Source organism: Muscardinus avellanarius, assembly GCF_963383645.1.
Source record: "Muscardinus avellanarius genome assembly, chromosome: 10".
In the NCBI taxonomy this organism is placed as follows: Eukaryota; Metazoa; Chordata; class Mammalia; order Rodentia; family Gliridae; genus Muscardinus; species Muscardinus avellanarius.
In genome coordinates, this window is record NC_137796.1 from 88658788 (window position 1) to 88686202 (window position 27415).

The following is a 27415-nucleotide window of genomic DNA, read 5'->3' on the forward strand; positions in this document are numbered from 1 at the left end:
TCAATGAGAGGTTTTGCTCTTGTCGGACCACAAGGAGAGGAGGTTGTTCCCACAATGGCGGCCACTGAGTGCAGCCTGGGCCGTCTGTTCCCTGCAGAACAGGCTCAAGGATGAAGCCTCTGCAGAGATGGTGATCAAATGTCCTTGATTTTCCAACAATTCCAACTTCAAGTATTTTGTTCTGTTGTCAAAATATGTGGCCAAATATGGCCAGGAATCTGGAAAAAGAGCCGGGCTTGATGGCACCGACTTGTAATCCCAGTACTTGGAAGTCTGAGACAGGCTCGTTGGTTCAAGGCCAGCCTCAGCAACTTAGCAAGACCCTGTTTCCAAATAAAAATAGGGCTGGGAGTGTATCTTGGAGGTAAAATGCTCCTGGGCTCAGGCTCCAGTAACACACACACACACACACACACACACACACACACACACGACTGGGGTGTAGCTCCAAGGTAGAATGACCCTGTATTCAATTCCTAGTGCAGAAAATAAAAAATAAATTTTTGTTGTACTTTTTACCTAGAGTTAGCTTTTTTGTTTGTTTGTTATTGTTGTTGTTCAAATGGGCTAACTGATATATGACTTAAAGTTTTTTCAGGGATAAATTAAATAAAATATGTGAAAGGCTTAGTGCAGTGCCCGGCATGCAGGATGCACTTAACAAACGGCAATTCCTATTGGTCGAGACTGAGGCTCGACAGCTGTAATAAGAAGCCAGATCACAGAGCCGTGAGCCAGACGGTCCTGTGGACAGCCCGAGCATGCGCAGTCCAGGATGGGTCTAGAGGATCAGGTGTTGGAGACCCAAGTTTCTTCTAGTAAACTGTGCTGTCAAATGAAGGGTTTGCCCTCATCTACCCAGCCAAGATGGCTCACCACACCTTCTGGTCAGCAGGAATAATAAAGAGAGGAAGTCATGGGCATGCCTCTTTCCTTTAAGAGTATGAGTCAAGCTGGGCATGGTGGTGCACACTTGTAATCCTAGTACCTGGGAGGCTGAGACAGGAGGATCGCAGGTAATGAGACTCCAACCTAGCAAGACCTTGTTTCCAAACAAGAAATAAAATTGGTCTAGGGGTGTAGCTCGGAGGTAGAATGCCACAAACAAAAAGAAAACAAAAGTATGATTCAAGCCAGGCATGGTGGCACAGCACACTTATAATTCCAGTACTTGGGAGGCTGAGACAGGAGAATCACAGGTTTGAAGCCAACCAACTTAGTGAAGCCCTCAGCAACTTAATGACGCCCTGTTTCCAAGTAAATAAATAAAATGGGATTGGGAAAGGCTAAGATAGGAGGATCGCGGTTTGTGGACGGCCTCAGCTACTTAGTGAGACCCTTTGCAACTCAGTGAAACCCTGTTTTAAAAATAAAGAGTAGCCAGGCGTGGTGGCGCACACTTGTAATCCCCGCGCTTGGGAGCCGGAGACAGGAGGATCACGCAGGTTCAAAGCCAGCCGTGCTGGCTTAAGAGACCCTCTTTTCAAAAATAAAATAGGTCTGGGAGTGTAGCCAGGAGGTAAAAGGGCTTCCAGGAACTCCAGTACCATCAAAAAGAAAGAGGGGGGGGGAGGAGGAAAGAAAGAGAGAAAGAAAGAAAGAAAGAAAGAGGTTGGTCTGGTGGCACACGCTTGTAATCCCAGCATTAGGGAGGCTGAGAGACCAGAGGATCGCGATTCGCGGACAGCCTCAGCTACTTAGTGAGGCCCTCTGCAACTCAGTGAGACCCGGTTTCAAAATAAAGAATAAAAAAAATAGGGCAGGGGGTGTAGCTTGGAGGTCAAATGCCCCTGGGTTCCAGCCCCAGACCTGCAATAAATAAATAAGTAAATAAATAAATAAATAAATATAAAGAATAAAGCCAGGCGTGGTGCCGCGTGCTTGTAATCCCAGCATTTGGGAGGCAGAGACAAGAGGATCGCGGTTCACAGACAGCCTCAGCTACTTAGTGAGGCCCTCTGCAACTCAGTGAGACCCTGTTTCAAAATAAAGAATAAAAAATAGGTCTGGAGGTAGCTCAGAGTAGAATGCCCCTGGGTTCCATCCCCAGTACCGTTTTTAAAAAAAAAAAAAAAAAGTATGATTCAAAATGCACACATCTGACAATTCAGGTGGCTCACACCTATAATCCCAGTACTTGGGAGGCTGAGACAGGAGGATCACAGGTTCACCACCAGCCTCAGCAATTTAGTGAGACTGTTTCAAAATAAAAATAAATAAATAAATAAATAAATAAAATAGGGCTGGGAGTGTAACTCAGAGGTGGAATGCCCCTGGATTCAATCCTTAACAACAACACACACACACACACACACACACACACACACACACACACGTTGGGGAGAAGAAAATTGGCAAAAGAAACTGAGCAGGGACTAGGGTGGCTCCATTGTATTTTTGCCTCACATAATCTTTAGAAAAAGAGAAGTATTGCAACAGAGAAGAGGAGCAAGAATGTGGTCCAAAGCTGAGTGTCAGGACCAGGGCAGAGCAGGAAGGAGCCGCTCTCGATAGCATCTAGAACGGAGGAAGAGCTGGCTCGAGACACTTCCTGCTCACAGACGGGAGGGCAGGCGGCCCCAGGGGCCTTCCACTGGGCCAGGAGAAGCGTGGCCGGAATCTTTTCCCAGAATCTTGAGAATGAAAGCTCTTCGGGGACTAGAGAACAGGAAGGTCTCAGAGGAAAGTCTAGAAAAAACTAGAATTGGAGAGGAGGTTAGAACCATGCCTAGTTAGAATGTGGGAGGGAAAGGTAGCTTCTGGGAGGACTTTCAGAGTAGGAAAGGGAGGACATGGTCATAGACATGGGGATTAACTGGCTTATAAGAACAACACAACTAATAAGGTAACTTTAACAGATATATGTTGAAGACTAACTTTCAGAAAATTTATTTCAAAATAATTTCAGAGCCGGGCGTGATGGCGCACGCTTGTAATCCCAGCATTCGGGAGGCTGAGACTGGAGGATCGCGGTTCATGGACAGCCTCAGCTACTTAGTGAGGCCCTCTGCAACTCAGTGAGACCCGGTTTCAAAATAAGGAATAAAAAATAGGGCAGGGGGTGTAGCTGGGTTCCATCCCCAGACCCACAAAAAATAGTAATAATAATAATAATGTCAGAATCATTAAAGCGTGTTTTATAAAAACATTACTATTATACAAACAAAAAGGAGAAAAATCATATATGTCATATTCTTTGACCATATTACCTTAAGGTAAAAATGAAAAATACAACTAAAATTGCCTAGTTGTTTTCTTTCTCTCTCTTCCTTTCTTTCTTCTTCCTTCCTTTCTCTCTTTCCTTCTTTCTTTCTCATTTTGTACTGGAGATTGCTTTACCAGTGAGCTACATCCCTAGCTCTTTTTATTTCTTATTTTGATTATTTCTTATTTGGAACAAGGTTGTGAGCAACTTGCTAAATCGCTGAGGCTGTCCTCAAATCTGTGATCCTCCCATCTCAACCTCCAGAGTACTAGGATTACAGACATAGGACAACATAATCAAATAAAAATCCCTCATTCTTAAAAACTGAAAATGTTAAGAATTTAGAACAAATGATCCATAGCGTGGTGGAGCACGCTTGTAATCCCAGCATTTAGGAGGCTGAGACAGGAGGATCACAGTTCACAGCCTCAGCTACTTAGTGAGGCCCTTTGCAACTCAGCGAGACCATGTTTCAAAATAAAGAATAAAAAACAGAGCTGCCGGGCGTGGTGGCGCACGCTTGTAATCCCTACGCTTGGGAGGCAGAGACAGGAGGACCGCGCAGGTTCGAAACCAGCCGTGCTGGTGTAAGAGGCCCTGTTTCAAAAATATAAAAATAGGTCTGGGAGTGTAGCCCGGAGGTAGAAGGGCTTCCAGGAACCCCAGTACCACCAAAAATAATAATAATAATAAAAATAGGGCTGAGGGTGTAGCTCAGAGGTAGAATGCCTGTGGATTTTATCACCAATACTGCAAAAATAATAATTAATAATAATAATAATAAACTCTGTGTGTATGTGTGTGTGTGCGCACATGCGTGTGCATGTGTCCAAGGATGTTCTACTTCTATGCTACACCTCCAGTCTCTTTTATATTTTGTTTTGAAACAGGGTCTCACTAAGATGCTGAAGCTGACCTTGAACCTGTGGTCCTCCTGTCTCAGCTTCCCTAGTACTGGGACTATAGGTGTGTGCCACTGCGCCCAGTATAAGGAATCCTTTATTGACTGCTTTCCCCCCTCCACTTCTCCACCACTGGCCCGGGATCCCCCAACTGAACTACTTGTACTTGAATCCTCTTCTTGGGATGTGCTTCTAGGAGAACCCAAACCTAAACAGAGAGACAGATGGTAAGCAAGAGTGAGGAAACTGACTCCGGAGGCCAGCGGTCAGCACGTGAGAGGCTACTGAGGCTAAGAGTGGAAAAGCTTCAGCCCGGCGGGTGTGGCCTACTTGGGAGATGGAGACCAGAGGATCACAAGTTCCAGACCAGCCTGAGCGCTTTAGCTACACTCTCAGCAACCTAGCGAGACTGTTTCAAAATTTAAAACTGGAGCTGGGGGAATAACTTGGGAGTAGAAGGCTCCTGAGTTCAATCCCCAGTAACACACACACACACACACACACACACGGGACGGGTGTTTATTGTGTTTGGCAACTTGAAAACAACCTTGAAAAAGGTGGTTGCAAAAGATGGGACATGTGGCAACCATCCCGGTGCCTTGAAGGATACGTAGGTGTGACTCCTGAGAAAAAGGGAGGGTGCTGGCCTTGGGGCTGATGTCACCCAAGACAGGAAGACAGGGAGACAAAAGGGACAGGTACGATCCTGGGTGGGACACCTGATGTGCCCGGGCAGATGAGGGGAGATTTAGGCTCTGAGCAGAGAGGTTTGGGACAGGTTTGTGATGGCTATAGCTAAGCAACGGAAAGAAGAGGGAGGAGGAGGAGGGGGCAATGATAAACTAGAGAGGAAAAAAGGTACACAAGAAAAATAATCCAAAACTTAGGACATAGTTCCACCATGAAAAACATTTTACATAATCATACTAACACCAAGTCAAAACACTGATTCACTCAAATATAAAGATTTAGCTCTTTTTTTTTTTTTTTTTTTTTTTTTTTGCGGTACTGGGGATGGAACCCAGGGGCATTTTACCTCCAAGTTACACCCCCAGCCTATTTTTTATTCTTTATTTTGAAACAGGGTTTCACTGAGTTGCAGAGGACCTCACTAAGTAGCTGAGGCTGTCTGAGAACTGTGATCCTCTTGTCTCAGCCTCCCAAATGCTGGGATTACAAATGTGTGCCTCCACGCCCAGCTAAGATTTAGCTCTATTGAAAAGATAGAGAAATGAGAGACGTAGTTAAACAAGGAATCCCCATTCTCCATAGCAGGAAAGTATAATAAATAACACCTAAAACTGGAAAATTAAGCCAGGTGTAGTGGCGCACGCTTGTAATCCCAGCACTTGGGAGGCTGAGCTAGGAGGCTTACATGTTTGCAGCCAGCCTCAGCTACTTAGTGAGGCCCTCCACAACTTAGTGAGACCCAGTTTCAAAATAAAGAATTTAAAAATAGGGCTGGGGGTGTAGCTCAGAGGTAAAATGCCCCTAGTTTCCATCTCCAGTACCAAAAAAAATATTGGAAAATTAAATAGCATTATAAGTGTGTTATTTAGAGTTATGGAAATAAATATCAAAATTAACAGTTGAAAAATGATGGTCTCCGTCAGGCATAGTGGTTCAGGCCTGAAATCTCAGTACTTGGGAGGCTAAGGCAGGAGGCTCACAGGTTTGAGGTCAGTCCCAGCAACTTAGCAAGACCTTCAGCAACTTAACAAGACCTTGCTTCAAATAAAAAGGGCCAGATATGGTGGCACACTCCTATAATCCCAGTACTTGGGAGGCTGAGACAGGAGGATTGCAGGTTTGAGGACAGCCTCAGCAAGTAGTGAAACTTTTGTCAACCTAGCAAGACTCTGTTTCAAAATTTTTAAAAAGAGGTCTGGAGGTGTAGCTCAGAGGTAGAATGCCTCTGGGTTCAATCCCTAGTAACACACACACACAGAGTTTATATTATACCAAAATTATGAGTAAAGACCATAAGTAGCCAGGTGTGGTGGCGCAGGCTTGCAATCCCAGTACTTGGGAAGCTAAGACAGGTGATCCAGGTTCATGGCCAGCCTCAGCTACTTAGGCCTTCCCCAACCTAGTTTAATCTGTTTCAAAAAAAAAAAGAATAAAAAATTGGCTGGGGGTGTAGTACAATGCCCCTGGGTTCAATTTCCAGCAAAACACACACACACACACACACACACACACACACACACATAAATAAATAAACAGAAATACTTGCTTTTGAACAGATGGCATTGGTAAAAATAAATCTATAAATATAAAAATAGTAAATTCCTAGAACATTTGCTTGGCAAAGGCTCTGATTCTGAGATTTTCTCTTTTTCTGGTACAAAGATAAATAAGTGTATACTTGGGAGGTTGAGGCAGGAGGATCACACAGGTTGGAGGCCAGCCTCAGCAACTTAGTGAGAACTGTTTCAAAATAAATAGTAAAAAACAAACTAGGGGTATAACTCAGAAACAAATACACTTGAGTTCAATCCCCAGTACCAAAAAAAAAAAAAAAAAAAAAATGTCAGAGAACTTCTAAGGATTTATAAGTCTAAAACAGAAGACAGGTGTAGTAACCCATGCCTTTAATCCCAGTGCTTGGGGTGGGGTGGCACTGAGACAGAAGGATTGCAGGTTCAAGGCCAGCCTTAGCAATTTGCAAGACTCTCATCAACTTAGACTATTGCAAAAAAAAAAAAAAAAAAAATAGAGCTGGGAGTATAGCTCAGAGGTAGAATGCTCCTGGGTTTAATCCCCAGTACCACAATTAATAATACTAATTAATACAAATAACAAAAAATGAAAAGGGTTAGGAGTATAGCTAGGAGGCAGAGCACCTCAATCCCCAGAGCCTAAATAAATAAAGAAAAGCCTCAGAGACTTCTCCTAGACTGAATCAACAGGATTATGGGAATCCCCAAAAGAGAACAACACAGGTGAGTCCCCACAGGGGGCTGAGCTCGGCCCACATAGGACATCCCACCGGAGAAGGGCCTCCTGGCCTCCAGCTGTGAGCTAGTTTCCAGTTAGCCGCCTCTGCCACCTCCCACTGGCTGAGTATCAATACTCCCACTTATTTAAAAAAGACAGTGGGATGGACTCCCTGCCGTCCAGAACTCCAAAGCAACCCCGTGAGACAGCCCTCGGCTCTCAGGGCTCTCATTCTGTCGCCCGCCCCGCCCGGTGCACACTCCGATGGCATCTGCTCAAAATCACAACTGGAGGTGGGGAGGTGGCTGCAGAGAATAGAAAGAGGAGAAGCCAAATCACTAGGAGTTGCCTTGGTAACGCATGTTGGCATTTTTGTTGTGGTGATGGTGCTAGGGATTGAACCCAGGGCGCTCTGCCTTGCGGCTACACTTACAGCCTATTTTTTATTTTTGTTTTGTTTAATTTTGGTTGGTTTTGTTTGTTTTTGCAGTACCAAGGATGGAACCCAGGGGCATTGTACCTCCAAGCTACACCCCCAGCCCTATTTTTTAGTCTTTTCTATTTTTCCTTTTTTTGTGGTACTGTGGATGGAGCCCAGGGGCTTTATAACTCCAGGCTACACCCCCAGCCCTATTTTTTATAATTTATTTGCGAACAGGGTCTCACCAAGTTGTTGAGAGCCTCACTAAGTAGTTGAAGCTGGCTTTGAACCTGTGCGATCCTCCTGTCTCAGCCTCACAAGTACTGGGATTATAAGCATGTGCCACCATGACTGGCTATGAGACCCTGTTTAAAAAAATTTTTTTTTTAATTTCTTAAAGAGTTGGAGGTGTAGCTCAGAGACAGAATATCCCTAGATTCAATCTCCAGAACTGAGAAAAACAAAACAAAAACCTGTTTGACCTTATATCTCAGACTATTTGGTTCCTAGGTTCTGTGGTGGTTTAAAGGGAAAGAAAGAAGCCAGGTGTGGTAGCGCATGCCTGTGAGCCCAGTACTTGGAGGCTGAGACAGGCAGATCACAGGTTCAAGACCAGCCTCGGCAACAGAGCAAGACTCAGCAATCTAGCAAGACCCTGCTTCAATACAAAACACATTTAATGAATATAACACATTTATAACTCTAATACTTTGGGAGACTAAGACAGGAGGATCAGAGGTTCAAGGATAGCCTCAGGAAGTAGTGAGACTTTCATCAACCTAGTAAGACTCTGTTCCAAAATAAAAATAATAGCCAGGCGTGGTGGCGCACACTTGTAATCCCAGCATTTGGGAGGCTGAGACCAGAGGATCTTGGTTCACGGACAGCCTCAGCTACTTAGTGAGGCCCTCCGCAACTCAGTGAGACCCTGTTTCAAAATAAAGAATAAAAAGTTGGGGAGGGGGTGTAGCTCAGAGGTCAAATGCCCCTGGGTTCCATCCCCAGACCCACACACAAAAAAAATAAAAATAAAAATAAAAATATTGGGCTGAGGTATAGCTTGGAGGTAGAATGTCCCTGGGTTCAATCCCAGTTTAAAAAAAAAAAAATGTAAAGCCAGAGTGTTCACGCAGTGAGCACTGTTTCTCTGCATTCAGCAGCCCTTGGGCAACTGAAGTGCTGGTGTTTCCTGCCCCTCAAGTCCTTCCCAAAAACACACAGCTCCACCCTGGCCTTGCTAAATTTTCTACTCAGCCTCTCCTGTGACAAGACCAGCAGAACAGTAGCAGGACTTAATGGCATGATGACCTCCAGTTTTACTAACACGAGTCTTCCTTCTGCGGATCTTAAGAGTGCCCGTCACACTCAGGATGGGGATTAAATAATAACGACTGCGTGGGAGAGTTGAGCTCTGGGCCTGGCTTCACCAGAGTCTCCCTGGAGAATGGCCGACAGCCTCTGCTTGCTCCAATACATTGGAGACCTCATTCTGACATTTCCCAAGACAGCCAAATGAGATTAGGAATTTGAAAGCACTCAGTAAATCGTGGTGGCACCTGCCTGTAATCCCAGTACTTGGGAGGCTGACTGGAGGATGTCAGATTTCAGGACAGCCTCAGCAACTTAAGGAGGCTCTCAGCAACCTAGTGAGACCTTGTTTTCTCCTTTTTTTTTTTTTTTTTTTTTTTGCAATACTGGGGATTGACCCAGGGGCATTCTACCTCTGAGCTAAACCCCCAGCCCTATTTTTTATTTATTTATTTTGAAACAGGGCCTCACTAAGTAGCTGCGGCTGGCTGTGAACCTGTGATCCTCCTGTCTCAGCCTCCCAAGTATTAGGATTATAAGTGTGTGCCGTCATGACTGGCCAAGGCCTTATTTTCAAAACAAAATATATAAAAGGGCTGGGGCATATCTTGAAGGAAGAATGCCTGGGTTCAATCCTCAGTACCACAAGAGGAAGGAAGGAAGGAATTCTGTAAAATCCTGAAGCAATGTCTATGTAAAGTGTGATTACATTGGAACTGGGGTATTATCAGTTAGGGTTCAAGTTTTGAGCTCCAGTTAAAATGTTCTAAACTGAAGCAAGGCATGTGGCACAGGGATATAAATCCATTACTTGGGAGACTGAGACAGGAAGATCACAGATTCAAGTATAGAATGTGATCATTTTTATTTATTTATTTTTTTTTTGCAGGTCTGGGGATGGAACCCAGGGGCATTTGACCTCCAAGCCACATCCCCTGCCCAATTTTTATTCCTTATTTTGAAACAGGGTCTCACTAAGTTGCGGAAGGCCTCACTAAGTAGCTGAGGCTATCTGCAAACCGCGATCCTCCGGTTTCAGCCTCCTAAATGCTGGGATTACAAGCGTGCACCACCACGCCTGGAATGCAATAATTTAGCAAGACCTCATTTTAAAATAAAAATAAGCTGAGTGTGGTGGCACACACTTGTAATCCCAGTACTTGGGAAGCTGAGACAGGAGGATTGCAGGTTCGCGGCCAGCCTCAGGTACTTATTGAGGCCCTCTGCAACTTAGTGAGACCCTGTTTCAAAATAAAGAACAAAAAATAGGCTGGGGATGTAGAATGCCCCTGGGTTCAAAATATATATTGGGTAGCTCAGGGGTAGAATGCCCCTGGGTTCAATTCCCAGTGACAGAGCCAGGTGTGGTGAGGCATGCCTGTAATCCCAGTAGTTAGGAGGCTGAGACAGGAGGATCTCAACGTTCGAGGACAGCCTCAGCAACCTAGTGAGGCCCTTCACAACATAGGGAGACCCTGTTTCCAAATAAAAGAATAAAATAGGGCTGGGGGTGTAGCTTACAAGGTAGAATGCTACTGAGTTCTATCCCCAGCATCATACACACACACACACACACACACACACACACACACACACACACACACAGTGCCACAAATAAATGAGAGAGGAGAGGGGCTAGGGATGTAGCTCAGAAAGAATGCCCCTGGGTTCAGTATATATATTCTAAGCTGAGCGCAGTGGTACACACCTATATCAAGTACTTGGGAGGCTGAGAAAGAAGGATCACAGGTTCAAGGCTAGCACTCAGTAACCTAGTAAGGCTAGGAGGTAGAATGCCCCTGGGTTCCTTCCCACACACAAAACAAGAGGTTGCAGACACACCCTCCGGGACTCTGCAGTGAGAGAGCGGGTCCAGTCCTGCCAGTTTCCACCGTGATCATCCACCTCAATGGAACAAAGAATTGTCCCATTTCCCCTCCTGCCCGCACTTGGGACAGGGTCTCCCCACGTCTCAAGGCAAACGAGGACAGTGCTCCAAAATAACTGCTGTGGAGAGCAGCAGTACCTCTCCTGGGCTGGAGCAGCGCAGCCTGGATGCAGGCTGGCGACTTAGAACCTGTGCCAGGTCCCCAAGGGCTTGGTGACCTGTGTGAACCGGAGCCGAGGGTTGGCTTCCAACAGGGCAAGGGTGGGGACGGGCCAGGACTCACAGAGGACTGGGGCCACAGCTCACGGTGGAGCCCTGGCCCAGCTTGTGCAACGCTCCATTCACAACGTACACTGCACCCCAGAAAAAAGAGGTCAGTTCAGAAATGTCTGCAACCAGGTCTCAGATTATAGCCACCCAATCAAGTGTCACCCTGCCCTTTCCTCCAATAAGCCTGAACTCTGAAAGAATCCCAGAGCAAGAGGGAGGACGGCTCTGGGAAAGAGTTAGATCAAGAACAGAATGAGGCCAGGCATGATAGTTCATGCCTGTAATCCAGTACTTAGGAGGCAGAGACAGGAGGATCACAGGTTCAAGACCAGCCTTACCAACTTAGTGAGATCTTCAGCAACTTAGTAAGACCCTGTTTCAAAATAAAACTAAAATAGAAGCCGGGTGTGATGCACATACCTGTAAGCCTAGCACTTGGAAGACTGAGAAAAAAGGATGTCAGGTTCGAGACCAGCCTTAGCAATTTAGTGAGGCCCTCTGCAACCTAGAGACCCTGTTTCAAAAAAATAAAAAAGAGCCAGGCATGGTGGCCCACACTTGTGATAGGTCAAGTCCCCCCCCCCCCCATAGAACCCTGCAGCTGGGACAGGAGGCGGAATCCCGGAAGCCAGAAGCAGGGATGGGGCAGACTGAGGATGCCCTCAGACCCCTATTCAAGATTTGATAAACATGGCATTTAAAATCTTCAATTCCTGAGAGGTACAAGCTGAAATGGAGCATACAATCCGACTCCGCCAAAAGGCAGATTTGCAAGCCCACGATTTGGTAGCAGCCCTGCAGCTAGCAGTAGAGGCTCAGCCCTCTGGATAACAAGAGCCGCCTAGGGGTGGAGGACAGCAACGACAACTACCTCTAGAAGCCTGCTTCAAATGCAGCAAGGAAGGACACTGGGCTAAGCACTGCCCTCAGCCATGCCCACCAACCAGGCTGTGCCCAGCGTGTGGCCAGGAGGGCCACTGGAAAAGTGATTGCCCTTGAAAAAGCAGTGAGCCACAGGTGCTTCAGTTTAGGAGACCACCCTTCCAAACCAGGCCCCACTGCTGGCCCTACTTGGCCAGGCAGAAGACTGATGGCTCCCAGTCTCATCAATCCCAGTTACCCTTGCTGAGCCCAAGGTAACTCTCAAGGTAGCGGGTAAGCCAATCTCCTTTTTGGTCAACACCGAGACTACCTACTCGGCCCTTCCATCCTTTTCAGGTCCCAGTTTTCCTTTTCCAATCTCAGTACAGGGGATTGACGGTAAACCCTCCTGCCCATGGCTCATAATACAGAACAAAATTGCCCTCTTGATACATAATTCCCTATATGCTGGGCCTGTGGCACTTAAACATTTCCTAAACCCCTTGTTTTATTCTCCCCTCCTGCAACAGCTGATTAGTAAAGTCAGTGCCTCCTATTCTATTTGCGCTGCCGTTTCTCCCCAAGCAGCCCTCTGCCCCTCTTTTCCCTCTTTTCCTACCCACCAAATGAGAGGACATTTGCCAGGAAAGGACTGGCAAATTGACTTCACCCATATGCCTTCTCACAAAAAACTAAAATATCTCTTTAACATGGTTGACACCCTAACAGGTTGGGTAGAGGCTTTCCCTTCAAAAGACAAGACAACCAGCATGGTGGCCAATGCTTTATGCTCGGACATCATCCCTCGGTTTGGACTCCCTAATTCCTTACAGTCTGATAATGAACCAGCTTTTATTTCCAAGGTTACTCAACAGGTAGCACAGGCCCTTGGCATTTCTTGGAAGCTTCACATCCCATATCGACCACAGTCGATAAAAAAAATTATACATGGGCCGGGTGTGTTGGTGCACGCTTATAATTCCAGTACTTAGGAGGCTGAGATGGGAGTATAACAGTTTGTGGCCAGACTCAGCTACTTAGTGAGGCCCTGTTTCAAAATAAAAAATAAAAAAAAAATAGGGCTGGGGTATAACTCAGAGGTAGAAGGCCCCTGGTTTCCATTACCAGTACCGCAAAATAAATAAATAAACAAACAAACAAACAAACATACATACAGCTGGGGGTATAGCTCAGAGGTAAAATGTCCCTGGGTTCAATTCCTAATACCACACACACACACACACAAAAAAAAAATTACACATGAGCCTGGCATAGTGGCGCATGCTTATAATCCCAGTACTTGGGAGGCTGAGACAGGAGGATCACAGATTCTCAAACAACCTCAGCAACTTAGTGAACCTCTCAGATCTCAGTGAGACCCTATTTCAAAATATAAAATAAAAAATCAGGCTAGGGGTATAGAATTCAGAGGTAGAATGCCCCTGGGTTCAATCCCCACCACCACCAAAAATAAGAATATATATATATATATATATATATATATATATATATATATATATATATATATATATGGAATTAAATCCAGGGGCATTCAACTTCCAAGCTACATCTGAGCCTGATTTTATTTTTATTTTGAAAGAGGGTCTCACTAGGTTGATAAGAGGCTGGCTGTGGACTTGCAATCCTCCTGTCTCAGCCTCTCTAGTACTGGGATTACAGGTGTGCACTACCACGCCCAGCTTCATTCTTTGAAGTTCTAAATAACTTTGTGTGTCTCTGTTGACACATGCTGAAATTCCCTAACATTTATCAAGGACCCCCTGGTCCTAAGTCAAGCTCTCCTCTATGTCCTGAAACTCCTCAGGACTCTCCTCCAGAGACAAAACTACCTTAAAATCTTTACAGAGGTGAATCTCATAGTAATCAAAAGGCCTCCCCATCTTTCAGCACCATTCCACGGGGGACCAAGCCTCAACACGAGTTTGGGTGGCGACGAGCCACATTCCCAGGGTCACAGGCTCAGAGAGGAGATGCTGGTCCTCCGGGATGCTTATGCCGAGGGACTCGTCTCTGTTCACCTGCACCTGCCTGCATTCCCAGGGAGACTGGCTGGGCCCACAGCAGCTCAGCTGGGCAGCCCGGCCAGCCACAGGAAGACACTGGACCCTTTCCCTCAAGGCTCAAGCCAGGGCATCCTGGTGCAGAAAAAAAAAAAAAAAAAAAACTGTGGCAGAAATATAATAAAGTTCTGATAGGACTCTAGCCAGAGGGAGAGCAATGGCCGAGAGCTCAGCCAATGACTAAGCACTGAATGACTAAGTAAGAAGGTGGGCGTGGCCCTGGGAGACACAGGACTCCTTGGGAGGTGGCTTTGGCCACAGAAGTCCCTGCAAAACTGGAGGACTGTGATGGTCTGGGTGCAGGGATTGCTGCTTCCTGAGTCCCTCACATGAACGACTCCAGATCCAAAACTATTTTTTTTTAATATCAAGGTCAGCCAGGGAAGAGCCAGGCAATACTTGTGGCCTCCTGCAACCGGTGCCTTTCTTTTATTGAGAGTTTAAACAAAGCAAACAGCAAGGAGGTCACAAGTTAGGGTTAGAGTTACAGGCCAGGTTTAGAGCTGCAATTATGGGCTAAGTAAACATTTCAGGGAGTATAGGCAGTCATCAAAGTCCCTCTTTCAGTCCCATTTGGTCCAAGGAGGTTTGTTTTTTACAGACAATCTTTACTCAACATGCATAGCTAAGCTGGTCTGAAATGGAGACCTCATCACTTAAGCTAAGATGGCTCTCAACAACTCTGCTCTTTAGTTTTAGAGACAAGGCCAGTAAAATTAACTTTTTAACTTTTTTTTTTTTTTTTTTTTTTGCAGTACTGGGAATGGAACCCAAGAGCATTCTACCTCCAAGCTACACCCTCATCCTTATTTTTTATTCTTTATTTTGAAACACAGTCTCACTGAGTTGCAGAGGTCCTCACTAAGTAGCTGAGGCTGGCTGGAAAATGCAATCCTCCTGTCTCAGCCTCCTGAATGCTGGGATTACAAGTGTGGGTCACCACACCCAGCTACGTTGTTAACTTTGAAACATCAATTATTTCCATCTGATTACATCAGCTGCACAAAGAGTAAAAGGTAATACTATAACTAAGATAACCAAACCAAGCCAAGCAGCCACCATACATGAGTAGAAAAATACTTAAAAGGGTCAAGACTAGAAACACCATCAACCAGGCTTTTTCAGACTTCTGCATGTGTAAAGATTGGAGTGTTAGCAGTATCCATGGCCAGAATTTGAGACTGTAATTTTAGTACATCTAATGAGGCATAATGAAAAAGATATAAGTAAATTATTTTTAATGAGATCATACTGCAGTATTAGAATTGTAAGACATTTTTGCAGCAATATTTAGTGATATTATGATACTGTAAATGTTGTGACCATTTTAAGTCTTGTAATTGTTTTTCAGTTCCAAATCACAGTGTCTTTTAACTGTCCAATTTATCCAAGGATTTCATGGTCGATGTGAATCTGAGTCTGCCAAGTTTTCATATAGTTCTTTTGGAAGTGCTATAACAATCCCTGCTTGAAGGTTACCAAGGTCATCTCATGTCAGGGCTCTTTTAAATATAATGGTGTCCTCACTATAACAGGTCCTTTTAAAATCATAATTCCAAAAAAAGGGGGCAAGATGGCGGCGGCCGCAGTTGCCAAATAGGACATGCATTCCTCTGAGAAGCCCTGGACACCAGATTTTGGTTTAATATCTGATTGGGACAACTTAAGGAGCCATTTCTAGCCGTGACTTCCAATCTAGAATTAAGGAGAGAGAGTGGATAATGGCAGAATTAGAAGCAAGATGACAATGAGGTGCCCGCCATGCAAGAAAATTGATTTTTGGAAGAACATCCCAGAAGAAATTAGAAAAAAGACCGCTTCAGCCGCGCATGCTGGGGAACTCTTAACAACATACCTTGTAAGAAAAATGACCCGGGTGTGGTGGAGGGAGCCCAACAGTGCCAGGCAGGAAGCCCAGCCACACGTCCTGGGAACTCAGTGCACCTGGCTGCCGTGCTCCACTATGCTGCACTGGGGGTCATGATGTGCTCTGAACAACAGATCTTGCTCAACGCGGTGAGGCTGTGGGCCTCCGCTCTTAGAGGGGAGATAAAATCCATGGCTTCTGAGTACTCAATCTCACAACCTCTTCAAAACACATACTATCTTCTTCTATTAAAAAATATTGAAGCGGGGCCAAAATGGTGGCGGTGGCGGCTGGTATTCAGGAGATGCAGACAAATTCTATCCAATCCACCTTGAACTTTTGAAAAAAATCTCTGCAAAGGGGAACTGCTCCTGCCGCACATGCTTAAGAATTCTAGACAATATACCATGTAAGGAAGGTCCTCAGGGGAGAACCAGGAGGACGGTGGCAGTGGCAGTGGCGGTGGAGGCCAGTATTTGGGAGAGGCAAAGAGCTGATCCAATCCACCTTGATCTTTTGAAGAAATCTCCCCAAAGGTAGGCTGCTACCACCGCACATGCTCGGGAACTTGGGACAACATGCTGTGTGGGAAAGGTGCTCGGAAGAGAACCGAGATGGCCGTGGCAGTGGCAGTGGTGGCCAGTATTTGGGAGAGCCAGATATCCAATCCAATCTACCTTAAACTTTTGAAGAAATCTCCCCAAAGGTAGACTGCTACTGCCTACATGCTCAGGAATTCTGGAAAACATACTGTGTGGGAAAGGTGTTCAGGAGAGAACTGAGATGGTGGTGGCAGCAGCAGCGGTGACCAGTGTTTGGAGGGGCAGACAGATCCAGTCCAATCCATGTTGAAATCTCCCCAAAAGTAGACTGCTCCTGCCCCACATGCTTGGGAATTCTGGACAACATGCTAAGTGGTAAAAGTGTTTGGGGTATATCAGAAGGAGCCCCGCATAGCTGGGTTGGGCCACCACACTGCGTGTACTGGGAGACATCGGCCTTCATGGCCATCACGCTCCTCTGCACAGCGCTGGAGGCCAGGGTACACATAAAGCAGCAGAGCCTGCTCTCTGTAGTGAAGCTGTGGACCTCTGCCTTTGGAGGGGAGACAAAATTCATTGCCACTAGGTATTTGGGCTCCCAGCTTTTGCAAAAGACATGTATTGCTTTCTCATATTTAAAAAAAAAAAAAAAAAGGAAGAAAAAAGGGAACATCTCTAGACAACCTGCTCACAGTGACAGAGACCAGAGCCTGCAGCACAGCGAGGCCGGGGCCAGGGCCTCTGAGGCCAGGATAGGAGCCTGCCAGGCAGCAAGGCTGGTGCCGGGGCCAGCAAGGCTGGGATCGGAGCTTGCTGGGTGGCGAGGCCAGTGCCAGGGCCTGCAAGGCTGGGATTGGAGCCTGCCATGTGACAAGGCTGATGCTGGTGCCTCAGAGGCCAGGATCAGAGCCTGCTGTGAGGCGAGGCCAGTGTCAGGGCTTGTAAGGCTGGGATCGGAGCCTGCTATGCAGTGAGGCTGGTGCCGGGGCCAGCTAGGCCAGGATCAGAGCCTGTCATGAGGCAAGGCCGGTGCCGGGGCCTCCAAGGCCAGGATTGGAGCCTGCCGTGCGGCGAGGCCAGTGCTGGGGCCAGCAAGGTGGGTATCGGAGCCTGCCTTGAGGCAAGGCTGGTGTTGAGGCCTCCAAGGACCGCGACTGAAGCCTGCCGTGTAGTAAGGCAGGTACCAGGGCCTACAAGGCCAGGATAGGAGACTGCCATTTGGCGAAGCCGGTGCTGGGGCCATCGAGTCCGGGATCGGAGCATGCTGTGTGGCGAGGCTGTTGCTGGGCCTCTGAGGCAGGGATCAGATCCTGCCTTATGGAGATACCAGTGCCGGGGCCTCCAAAGCCAGGATCCAAGCCTACCGTAGGGTGAGGCTGGCGCCAGGGCCTCCGAGGCCAGGATAAGAGAATGCTGGGTGGGTGATGAGGCCGGTGCCAAGGCCTAAGAGGCCAAGATCAAAGCCTGCCATGTGGTGAGACCAGTTTCGGGGCCAATGAGGTCAGGATTGGAGCCTGCTGAGTGGCAAGGCCAGTGCTGGGATCTTTGAGAATGGGATTGGAGCCTGCAATGTGGCATCCACAGGGAAATATCACAGAAGTATAGCCCAGAAGTAGAAAAGCCTCTGGGTTCCACCCCAGTACCACCAAAATAAAAAAATAAAAAATAAAGAATAAGGCAGAGACAGGAGGATCACGCAGGTTCAAAATAAAATATAAAATAGGTCTGGGAGTGTAGCCCATAGGTAGAAGGGTTCCATCCCCAGTACCACCAAAATAAAATCAAATAAAATAAAGAATAAAAAATAGGGCTGGGGGGTATAGCTCAAAGGCAGAATGCCCCTGGGTTCCATCCCCAGTATGGAAAAAAAAAACCTAGCATTTAATTTATATTTAGCCCTCCAAATTCTCAAAGCTCCTAAATTAACCCATTTTGTATGTGTATTGGAGAGGGGAACTGGGGATGAAACCTAGGGGCATTCTACCTCTGAGCTACACATTCAGCCCTATTTTATTATTTTATTTTGAAACAGGGTCTCACTAAGTTACAGATAACCTCACTAAGTTCCTGAAGCTGGCCAAAATCCTGTCCTAGCCTCCCAAGTATCTGGATTCCAAGCATGCACCACCACGCCCAACAACCCAGTTTTATAGATGGGGTTTTGTAACAGGTCAAAACCCATTCTCAACATAGGTGGAAAAAAATCTTCCTCAGGCCCATCTCATTACACTATTTCCACTTAATTTAGTAATGAACACCGCAGAGTCCCAGCTATCTCTACACTCTAAACCTAAACTTAGATATCTAAAAAACTCATCTAAAAGCTCTCATGGGATTCCCAAATAACTTCTTTCCCTGTTATAGTCATCTTTTGAGGGTAGGCTGTTACATATTCTAAAACTATATATAAAGAAACCCATCTAGATTTTCCTATAAAGCTATACCACGTTGAGAACTATCTTCTGTGCTAAGAAGCAGTTCTGGTGTGTCCCGGTTTATCCAATTCTGATTCGCCCCCCTGGGCAGTGGCCTTGATCTATCTCCAAGTTATTGAGCAAGTACAAGCCACCCTCCTCATCTCTGCCGGAGTGACTGCCACCCCCTCCAAGTAGACTTTACCCTGTTGATGCCTTCGGTTATTGCCCAAGTGTCCTGTTTGATATGGTCTGACACATCTATCTGGAATCCAAAACCAAACATCATTATATTTTTCACAAATAGATCCTCTGCCAAGAGTCATTGATGGAGAGGAATCATTCCTTTTCCCATCCAAGGGATCCTTTCAGAAGACCTGAGAAACAGGTTGAGTTGGAGAATGAGTTTCCATTGCATGCCTCTGAGATGCCGTAAGAGAATCATCACCAATTGAAAGGCAAAACCTTTTTAAGAGTAATAAGAAAATCCTTAGGGGAAGCACACTCCATAGTCCATATTTCTCCTTGTTTTAGAAGAGTTTTGTTTTTGTTTTTGTTTTACAGTACTGGGGATGGAACCCAGGGGCATTCTATCTCCGAGCTACACCTCCAGCCCTATATTTTATTCTTTATTTTGAAACAGGGCCTCACTGAGTTGCAAATGGCCTCACTAAGTAGCTGAGGCTGTCCGCGAACTGCAATCCTCCTGTCTCAGCCTCCCAAATGCTGGGATTACAAGTGTGTGTCACCAGGCCCAGCTGAGATTTTTTAATTGGGATTAATAATACAGTTTGTTTTTTAGGAAATGACTGATAAATATTGTTTAGGTTATTCTGTTAGAAGTTGTATATCTGAGCCAGGCATGGTGGAACACGCTTGTAATCCCAGCATTCAGGAGACTGAGACCAGAGGATTGCAGTTCCCGGACAGCCTCAGCTACTTAGTGAGACTCTCTGCAACTTAGTGAGACCCAGTTTCAAAATAAAAGAATAAAAATTAGGGCAGGGGGTGTAGCTCGGAGGTCGAATATCACTGAGTTCCATCCCCAGACCCTCAAAAAAAAAAAAAAGAAGTTGTATATCTGTAATGTTAGTAGGCACATTTATAAAGATATAGAAGGAAAATATAAGATAAAATTATTAGAGACAAAACAAATGTAGTTTGTATAATAGTTTTGATGAGGCCGGATATGGTGGCACATGCTTGTAATCCCTGCGCTTGGGAGGCTGAGACAGGAGGATCATGCAGTTTCGAAGCCAGCCTCAGCTGGTTTAAGAGACCCTGTTTCCAAATAAAATATAAAATAGGTCTGGGATTATAGCCCAGAGGTAGGAGGCCCCTGGGTTCCATTCCCAGTACCACCAAAAAAAAAAAAATAGTTTTTATGATATTTTATGATATAAACAAGGTTTATTTAAATTTGACTTTATATATAATTATTATTAATACCCAATTTTTAAATTAGTATGGCATGATTTAGAATGCCAAACATTTGAACATATTTAGTTTTTTTTTTTTTTACTTAAAAATTGTCACAATAAGCTGGGCATGGTGGCACACAGTTGTAATCCCAGCATTCAGGAGGCTGAGACCAGAGAATCATGGTTAGTGGACAACCTCAGCTACTTAGTGAGGCCCTCCGCAACTTAGTGAGACCCTGTTTCAAATAAAAAATAAAAAATAGGGTAGGGGGTGTAGCTCGGAGATCGAATGCCCCTGGGTTCCATTACCAGATCCACAAAAATAAATAAATAAATAAATAAATAATTTTTAAATGGTCACAATAAGCCAGGCATGGTGGCACACACTTGTAATCCCCACACTTGGGAGGCTGAGACAGGAGGATCACACAGGTTTGAAGCCAGCCTCAGCTACTTAGTGAGGCTCTTAGCAACTTACTGAGACCCTGTTTCCAAATAAAATATAAAATAGGTCTGGGAGTATAGCCCGGAGGTAGAAAGCCCCTGGGTTCCACCCCTACTACCACATATACCAAAAAAATGGTCACAATATAATTAATTATATATGAATATAAATCTTCTACTATTAGCAATGTTTGTTTAGAGAATATCAGCTTTGTAAATAGTTTTTTGGGTTTTTTTGGTGGTACTTGGGATGGAACCCAGGGGCCTTCTACCTCCAGGCTACACTCCCAGACCTATTTTTTTATATTTTATTTGGAAACAGGGTCTCTCTTAAGCCAGCTGAGGCTGGCTTCAAACCTGCTCGATCCTCCTATCTTGGCCTCCCAAGCAGGGGGATTACAAGCGTGCGCCACCACACCCGGCTAAATGGATTTTTAAATGGTACTAAACAACCAGGCATGGCGGCGCACACTTGTAATCCCAGTACTTGGGTTCGAGGATAGCCTCAGCTACTTACTGAGGCCCTGTATAATTTAGTGAGACCTTATTTCAAAATAAAGAATAAAATAGGGCTGAGGGTAAAGCTCGGAGGGAAAATGCTTCTGAGTTCAATCCCCAGTACCGCAAAAAAAAAAAAAAAATTAATAAACAAATGGTACTAATCAAATACACTATATTCTATAAAGAGATTACTTATCTGTTACCTTGTGTGTATATAAAACCTATATTTCTAATGTTATAAGCTTTTATGAACTAGTTAGATAAACCTCAGGTGCACAGCACATTTAGCCTTCATGTGTATGCATCTATAATCATAGATATATATATAGCATGTCGTCTATGTTAACCCCAAATAATAGTTGTTTATTTATTTTTTGTTAGGTACCTGGTTAGATATTAGTAGATGGAATTGGCCAGAACATACTGGAATTTTACCTGTAAATCTCTGCTCACTTCGATCTTCTTCCCTGTGTACAAGGGGCTGAGAAACAGCAAAGGATCCCCCAACCTGTAACATGCGTCAGCGAAGCTCAAGGAGAGGCCCAAGCACAACGGGGCAGCTACACGTGGCGTAGTGCTCCTCCAGGAGCACCTGCAATCCCAGCATCTGGGAGGCTGCAACAGGACGATCCAGGCTGGAGACCAGCCCCAGCAACTTAGAAATTCCAGCAGCCGCCGGGCGTGGTGGCGCACACTTGTAATCCCCGCGCTTGGGAGGCAGAGACAGGAGGATCGCACAGGTTCGAAGCCAGCCGCGCGCGCTGGCTTAGGAGACCCTGTTTCCAAATAAAAATGTAAAAATAGGTCTGGGAGTGTAGTCCGGAGATAGAAGGGCTTCCAGGAACCCCAGTACCACCAAAAAAAAAAGAAAGAAAAGAAATTCCAGCAGCCTAGTGCGTTCCTGTTTAAAAAAAAAAAAAAAAAAAAAAAAAAGTTTAAAAAGTTGGAATGCAGAATGGAGCTAGACTGCCCCTGGGTCCGAATACCAGTACCAAAAAAATGCCTCTCTCGGTGATGGTGGACAGGACTGAGCAGATATAAAGCTTGTGGCTGCCATCAGACCAACAAGGGGCCCGAGCTACAGAGCAGGAGATGGTCAGGAGGCCGGGTCCTCAGTCAGTCTTGTGTTTTCTCTAAGTGTGGTAGGCCCTCCCATCAACGCCCCCCACCAGTTGCACAAGCCCAGAGGGGCCCCTCCCAGTACCTGGCATCAGAGCCCGGAACATCTTCCTCCACACCTGGAATTTGAAGTCATCAGAGATCACCGGCAGCTGGATATCCAGGCGCGCAGGCGGCGGGGACTCTGCCAGGATTTTCTGCAGCCTGGGAGTGGAGGGGTGAGAGGGAGGTTGCTGGGGGGAGAGGGAGAGAAAGTACCCGGGGACCTGGGAGAGGCGGCTCCAGGATCCCCACGTCACACTCCTGCTTAAAACTGTTCTCTCGAGTCTCAGTTTGGGAATATGAAGAAGGTCTGGAGGTGTATGAAGGTACTGACTGCACATACTTATTTATTGCCACTGAATATAGAATGAACGCTTAAAATGGGCCAGTTGTGTTGGTCCAGGTCCATAATCCCAGTGCTTGGGAGGCTGAGACTGGAGGTTCGAAGGTTCAAGGACAGCCTCAGTAATGTAGTGAGACTCTCAGCAATGAAGTGAGACACTGTTTCAAAATAAAAACATAAACTCTTCCTTGGCACTGCTTACGTCGGTGGCAGCCATCTCCGGCTCGGCATAATGGCTGCCCTCAGACCTCTCGTGAAGCCTAAGATTGTAAAAAAAAAAAAAAAGACCAAGTAGTTTATCCGGCACCAGTCAGACCGTTATGTCAAAATTAAGCAGAACTGGCGGAAACCCAGAGGTACTGACAACTGGTTATGAAGAAGATTCAAAAAGGCCAGCTCTTGAGGCCCAGCACTGGTTATGGGAGCAACAAGAAAACCAAACACAAGCTGCCCAGTGGCTTCGGGGAGTTCCTGGTCCACAACGTCAAGGAGCTGGACATGCTCCTGACGTGCAACAAGTCCCACTGTGGTCCTCCGAGACCGCAAGGCCATCCCGGAAAGAGCGGCCCCGCTGGCCATCAGAGTCGCCAACCCCAACGCCAGGCCGCGCAGCCGAGAAAATGAATAGGCACCTCACCAGCAGGCCTTCACACGTGTGCTTAAATAAAGCTACAAAAAGTGCTATTTGGCATTTTCCTCCAAATAAATAAATAAATATCCCCGAGCTTGGGAGGCGGAGACAGGAAGATCGCGCAGGTTCGAAGCCAGCCTCTCTGGCTTAAGAGACCCTGTTTCCAAATAAAAATATAAAATAGGTCTGGGAGTGTAGCCCAGAGGTAGGACTTCCAGGAACCCCAGTACCACCAAAATGAATGAATGAATGAATGAATAAATAAATAAATAAATAAATACCTAAAAAGGGCAGAGTATAGCTCAGAGGTAAATGCACCAAGGTTCAATCCTTAGACACAAACACACCAAAAAAAAGTTTTCTTATTAGATAAAAATTAAAAAGGCTCAGAGATAGCTCAGAGATAGAATGCCCCTGGGTTCAATTTTTTCCCCCCCGGTACTGGGGATGGAACACAGGGACATTCTACCTCTGAGCAACACCTCCAGTGTTTTTTGAAACAGGGTCTCACTGAGTTGCAGAGGGCCTCACTAAGTAGCTGAGGCTGTCTGCGAACCACGAGCTTCCTGTCAGCCTCCCAAATGCTGGGATTACAAGCGTACACCACCATGCCCAGCTCCCTGGGTTCAATTCTCAGTACAAAAAAAAAAAAAAAATACTGCCAATGTTGTTATATATATTCTATGACCAAAAAAAAAAAGCAGGGCATGGTGACACACTTGTAATTTCAGTACTTAGGAGGCTGAGACAGGAGGATCGAAGGTTCCTGAACAGCGTCAGCTACTCAGTGAAGCCATGTGCAACTTAGTGAGACCCTGTTTCAAAATTAAAAAATAAAAACTAGGGCTGGGGGTGTAGCTCAAAGGTAAAATGCCCCTGGGTTCAATCCCCAGTCCCTCTCCCCAAGAAATTTGTGTTGGGCTGAGGCCCAAGCTCCTCAGCCCTTCCTACTTTGCCACAGCAGCAGGGTCTTCTCTCCCAGCAGCCCTTGCACGGGCTGGCCCTCCCTTCCGCCCCATGGAGGCCCCAGGCCTCGCCTTTCCCTCCCCAGCAGCACAGAGCACACAGTGGCTCCCGCGCCCCTGCCCACGTCTGTCTCCCAGCACCAATCTGGGAGGTCCCCAGGGTAAGGACCAGGTCTGGCGCCAAGATGCCCCACACCGAGTGCAGGAGAGACAGAGGGGGCGGGTACGCAGGCCCACGGCAAGGAGAGGACCCCCCAGAAGACTGGGCAAGTCAGCAAAAGGACAGGAACAGACTGACCTCACCTGCTGGTCACCAAGCAATATTTCTGGAAAGAGAGAAAAAGAGACCAGAGGTGAAGCCGGCAGGAAGGACTCAGGGACTTCTGAGGACGGGATGGACAACCAGGAACGCTGAGTGTGGAGCCCAGGGGAATCAGAACAGCCCAAAGAAACCAGGACTCACTCCCTGCCCTTTATGTGAATTAGGGAGAAGTGCCCTCTTCCCGGGAAACTCGAATGTGCCTGTTAGAAGCCTGTGCTAATAAATAGTGGAGCCTGTAGTGTCTGTAAGATGAATGGTGCCCGCTTAGGTATCTATCCCTGTGCGGGTCCTGCCTAACCAGCGCCGAGGCCTGTCCCCAGTACTGGGGAAAAAAATGTTTAAATAAAATCTGTGCTGGAGTATAGATTGAAGGTAGAAAACCCCTGGCTTCCATTCCCAGTACATACACACACACACACACACACACACACACACACACACACACAAGCATGCCAGCGGCAGAATATCCTCAGCCTCTCTGCACACCCCATGGGCTCTGGGGGCAGCCAAACCAATAAACATGTCCCCTACACAGACCAACTAAACACAGCTGGCCCCTACCCAGGGCCTGTTCGATTATGAGAGGAACAGGAAGGCTCCTGATGGCTCCTGCCCCAGGCACTCCTGTGTGGGGGTGCAGACCCTGCAATCACCTCTCCTTCCTGCCTCCTGGCTTCCAGCTGCTCTTCCTCTTCTGCAGAACTGGAGCCGCCCTGCCCACTGCAACAATTTAGCGTGACCAGGGGAAGTGGGGGTCCCTGGATGGTGTTTGCAGAGAATTCCCTGCCCAGCAGGAGCCGCGGGGTGGGGAATTTGGCTCCAGAGCTGGCTGCCAGGTCAGTCTCCTCCCCAGTACGCCCACTCAGGTGGGCGGGGTCCCACCTGCAGCTAAAAGCAGGGCTGCGCCCTGGGTCCCGCAGATGCAGACGCTGCCTGCTGAGCCATGGGGAGGAAGCACGCCGCCATCCTCTCTGCACTGGAGAACCTGATGGAGGATGAGCTCGAGAAGTTTAAGCTGACGCTGTGGGCAAAGTCGCTGCCTCACGGCATCCCCCGGGGGACGCTCTGGAAGCTCAATCCTGTGAACCTCACCGACCGGCTTGTGGAACATTATGGCGAGGACTGTGCTGCCAAAATCACCGCAGACGTGCTGCAGGACATGGGCATGTTGAATGCTGCGAGGCAGCTACGTGCGGTTTCCTGATCCCTGGCACCACCTGGACCCCATCCTACCGCTCTGACTGGTACGTGCGCTCCCACCCAACCCCTTTTCCTAGCAAGGCTGTGGTGTTCGGTCCCTGCTGGAGCCCTCTGGGCCCTCCTCCTTCAGGTTCCTTCTTGGGGTCCCTCTTCAGACCTCTGGCGGCCCACGCCCTACAGCAAAGGGCCGGGCCACTGCAGCTCCTGGGGGACTTCGCGCGTCTGCCTGTTCCAGGGTTCCAGGAGCCCCTACACCCTGTGGATTTCACAGGTCCTTTCTGTCCTCACAGATAAAGGTGGGCAAGGTTGGGTCTCTGGGGCAACAGCAGAGTCGAGCAGGAGCTGGGCAGCCCAGGGCAGAGGCACCCAGGACGGGAGAACACCAGCCAGGACTGGGCTGGACTGCGTGAGGCAGAAGAGGGTCCGGGGTCCTCAGTACCAGCCTCAGCATGGTGTCTACCCTTCTAGGAGCCGGGGACAAGAAAAGAAGCAACAACGAGCTGACGAAGCCCCATCCCCGCACAACAGTCAAGGCAGTGGCAGCCTCTCCTCCGGGATGGACCGAGGACCCCGCCAGCCTCCAGCCCGAGCCTCCTCCCGCACCCTCGACTGTCGCTCACTCTAATACAGCCCAATAAACGATACTTCACGGCAGAAATCCTGGGCCCTTGGCACACGCAGCCGCCTGTAGCTTACGCTGTGCTTGGTCACTTGTGTGACCATAGGAGCTAATGTGAGATTGCATCTTTGATCACCAGTGCCACGGGGTCTTTTCAGGCACACGTGGGGATCCCAAGCCTAAGGATGTGCACAACTGTGTGTGGACCGTTGAGACGCTCAGGATGTCAGCTCCACCAGAAAAGCGTCCCACACTGGAGTCTTGTGCCCCAGGCCTGGGCGGCTGGGCGGCAGGCCTGCCCCCTTCACTTTTTTTTTCCCCGATACTAAGGATGGAACCCAGGAACCCAAGGGCATTCTACCCCTGAACTATACCCAGTCCTATTTTTTATCCTTTCTTTCTTTCTTTCTTCCTTTCTTTTGCAGTACTCGGGATGGAACCCAGGGGCATTGTACCTCTGAGCTACACTCTCAGCCCTATTTTTTAGTCTTTTCTTTTCTTTTTTTTTTTTTTTTTTTTGTGGCACTGGAAACCCAGAACCCAGGGGCATTCGACCTCCAAGCTACACCCCCCAGTCTTATTTTTTATCCTTTATTTTGAAACAGGGTCTCGCTGAGTTGCAAAGGGCCTAAGTAGCTGAGGCTGTCAGCAAACCGCAATCCACCAAGCCCGGCCCCCCTCTATCCCCAGCCCCTCCCCGCCCGCCCCCAGGCCCCCACCTTGAGGCGCGCGTGGGCCTCGGCCGCCGGCAGCAGGCGGTGGCCCCGGTGCGCCCCCAGCGAGGCGCACACGCCGCACACCAGCGCGCGGTCCTGCTCGCAGTACACGCTCAGCGGGTCCAGGTGCTCCTCGCAGCGGCCCTGCGGCACCTGCGCCAGGCTCTCCACCAGGCGCGCCAGCTGCAGGTTGGTGCTGAGCGCCTGCGGCCGCGTGGGCGCCTGGCAGCAGGGGCAGGGCGCCGAGCCGTCGGCCCCGGGCTCCCCCGCCGCGCGGCACAGGCAGGCGCGGCAGAAGCTGTGGCCGCACTCCGCCGTCACCGGCGCCTCGAACAGCTGCAGGCACAGCGGGCAGGACAGCTCCTGGTGCAGGAGACCCGGTGCGGCCGACAT

General features: G+C 47.5%; 1 protein-coding gene and 1 pseudogene across 2 annotated transcripts; one reads left to right on the forward strand and one right to left on the reverse strand.

Moving 5' to 3' along the window:
* Positions 1-27415, reverse strand: TRIM72 (tripartite motif containing 72; the record flags this gene model as incomplete). Its single annotated transcript, XM_080703887.1, has 7 exons — positions 1-91; positions 10948-11017; positions 22270-22388; positions 24469-24491; positions 25141-25369; positions 25976-26001; positions 27026-27415. 7 exons carry the CDS (start codon positions 27413-27415, stop codon positions 1-3), a joined length of 948 nt encoding a protein of 315 aa, XP_080560013.1.
* LOC308267761 (large ribosomal subunit protein eL32-like) lies at positions 22757-23197 on the forward strand (annotated as a pseudogene). Its single transcript has one exon. The product of its transcript is annotated as a large ribosomal subunit protein eL32-like (transcript).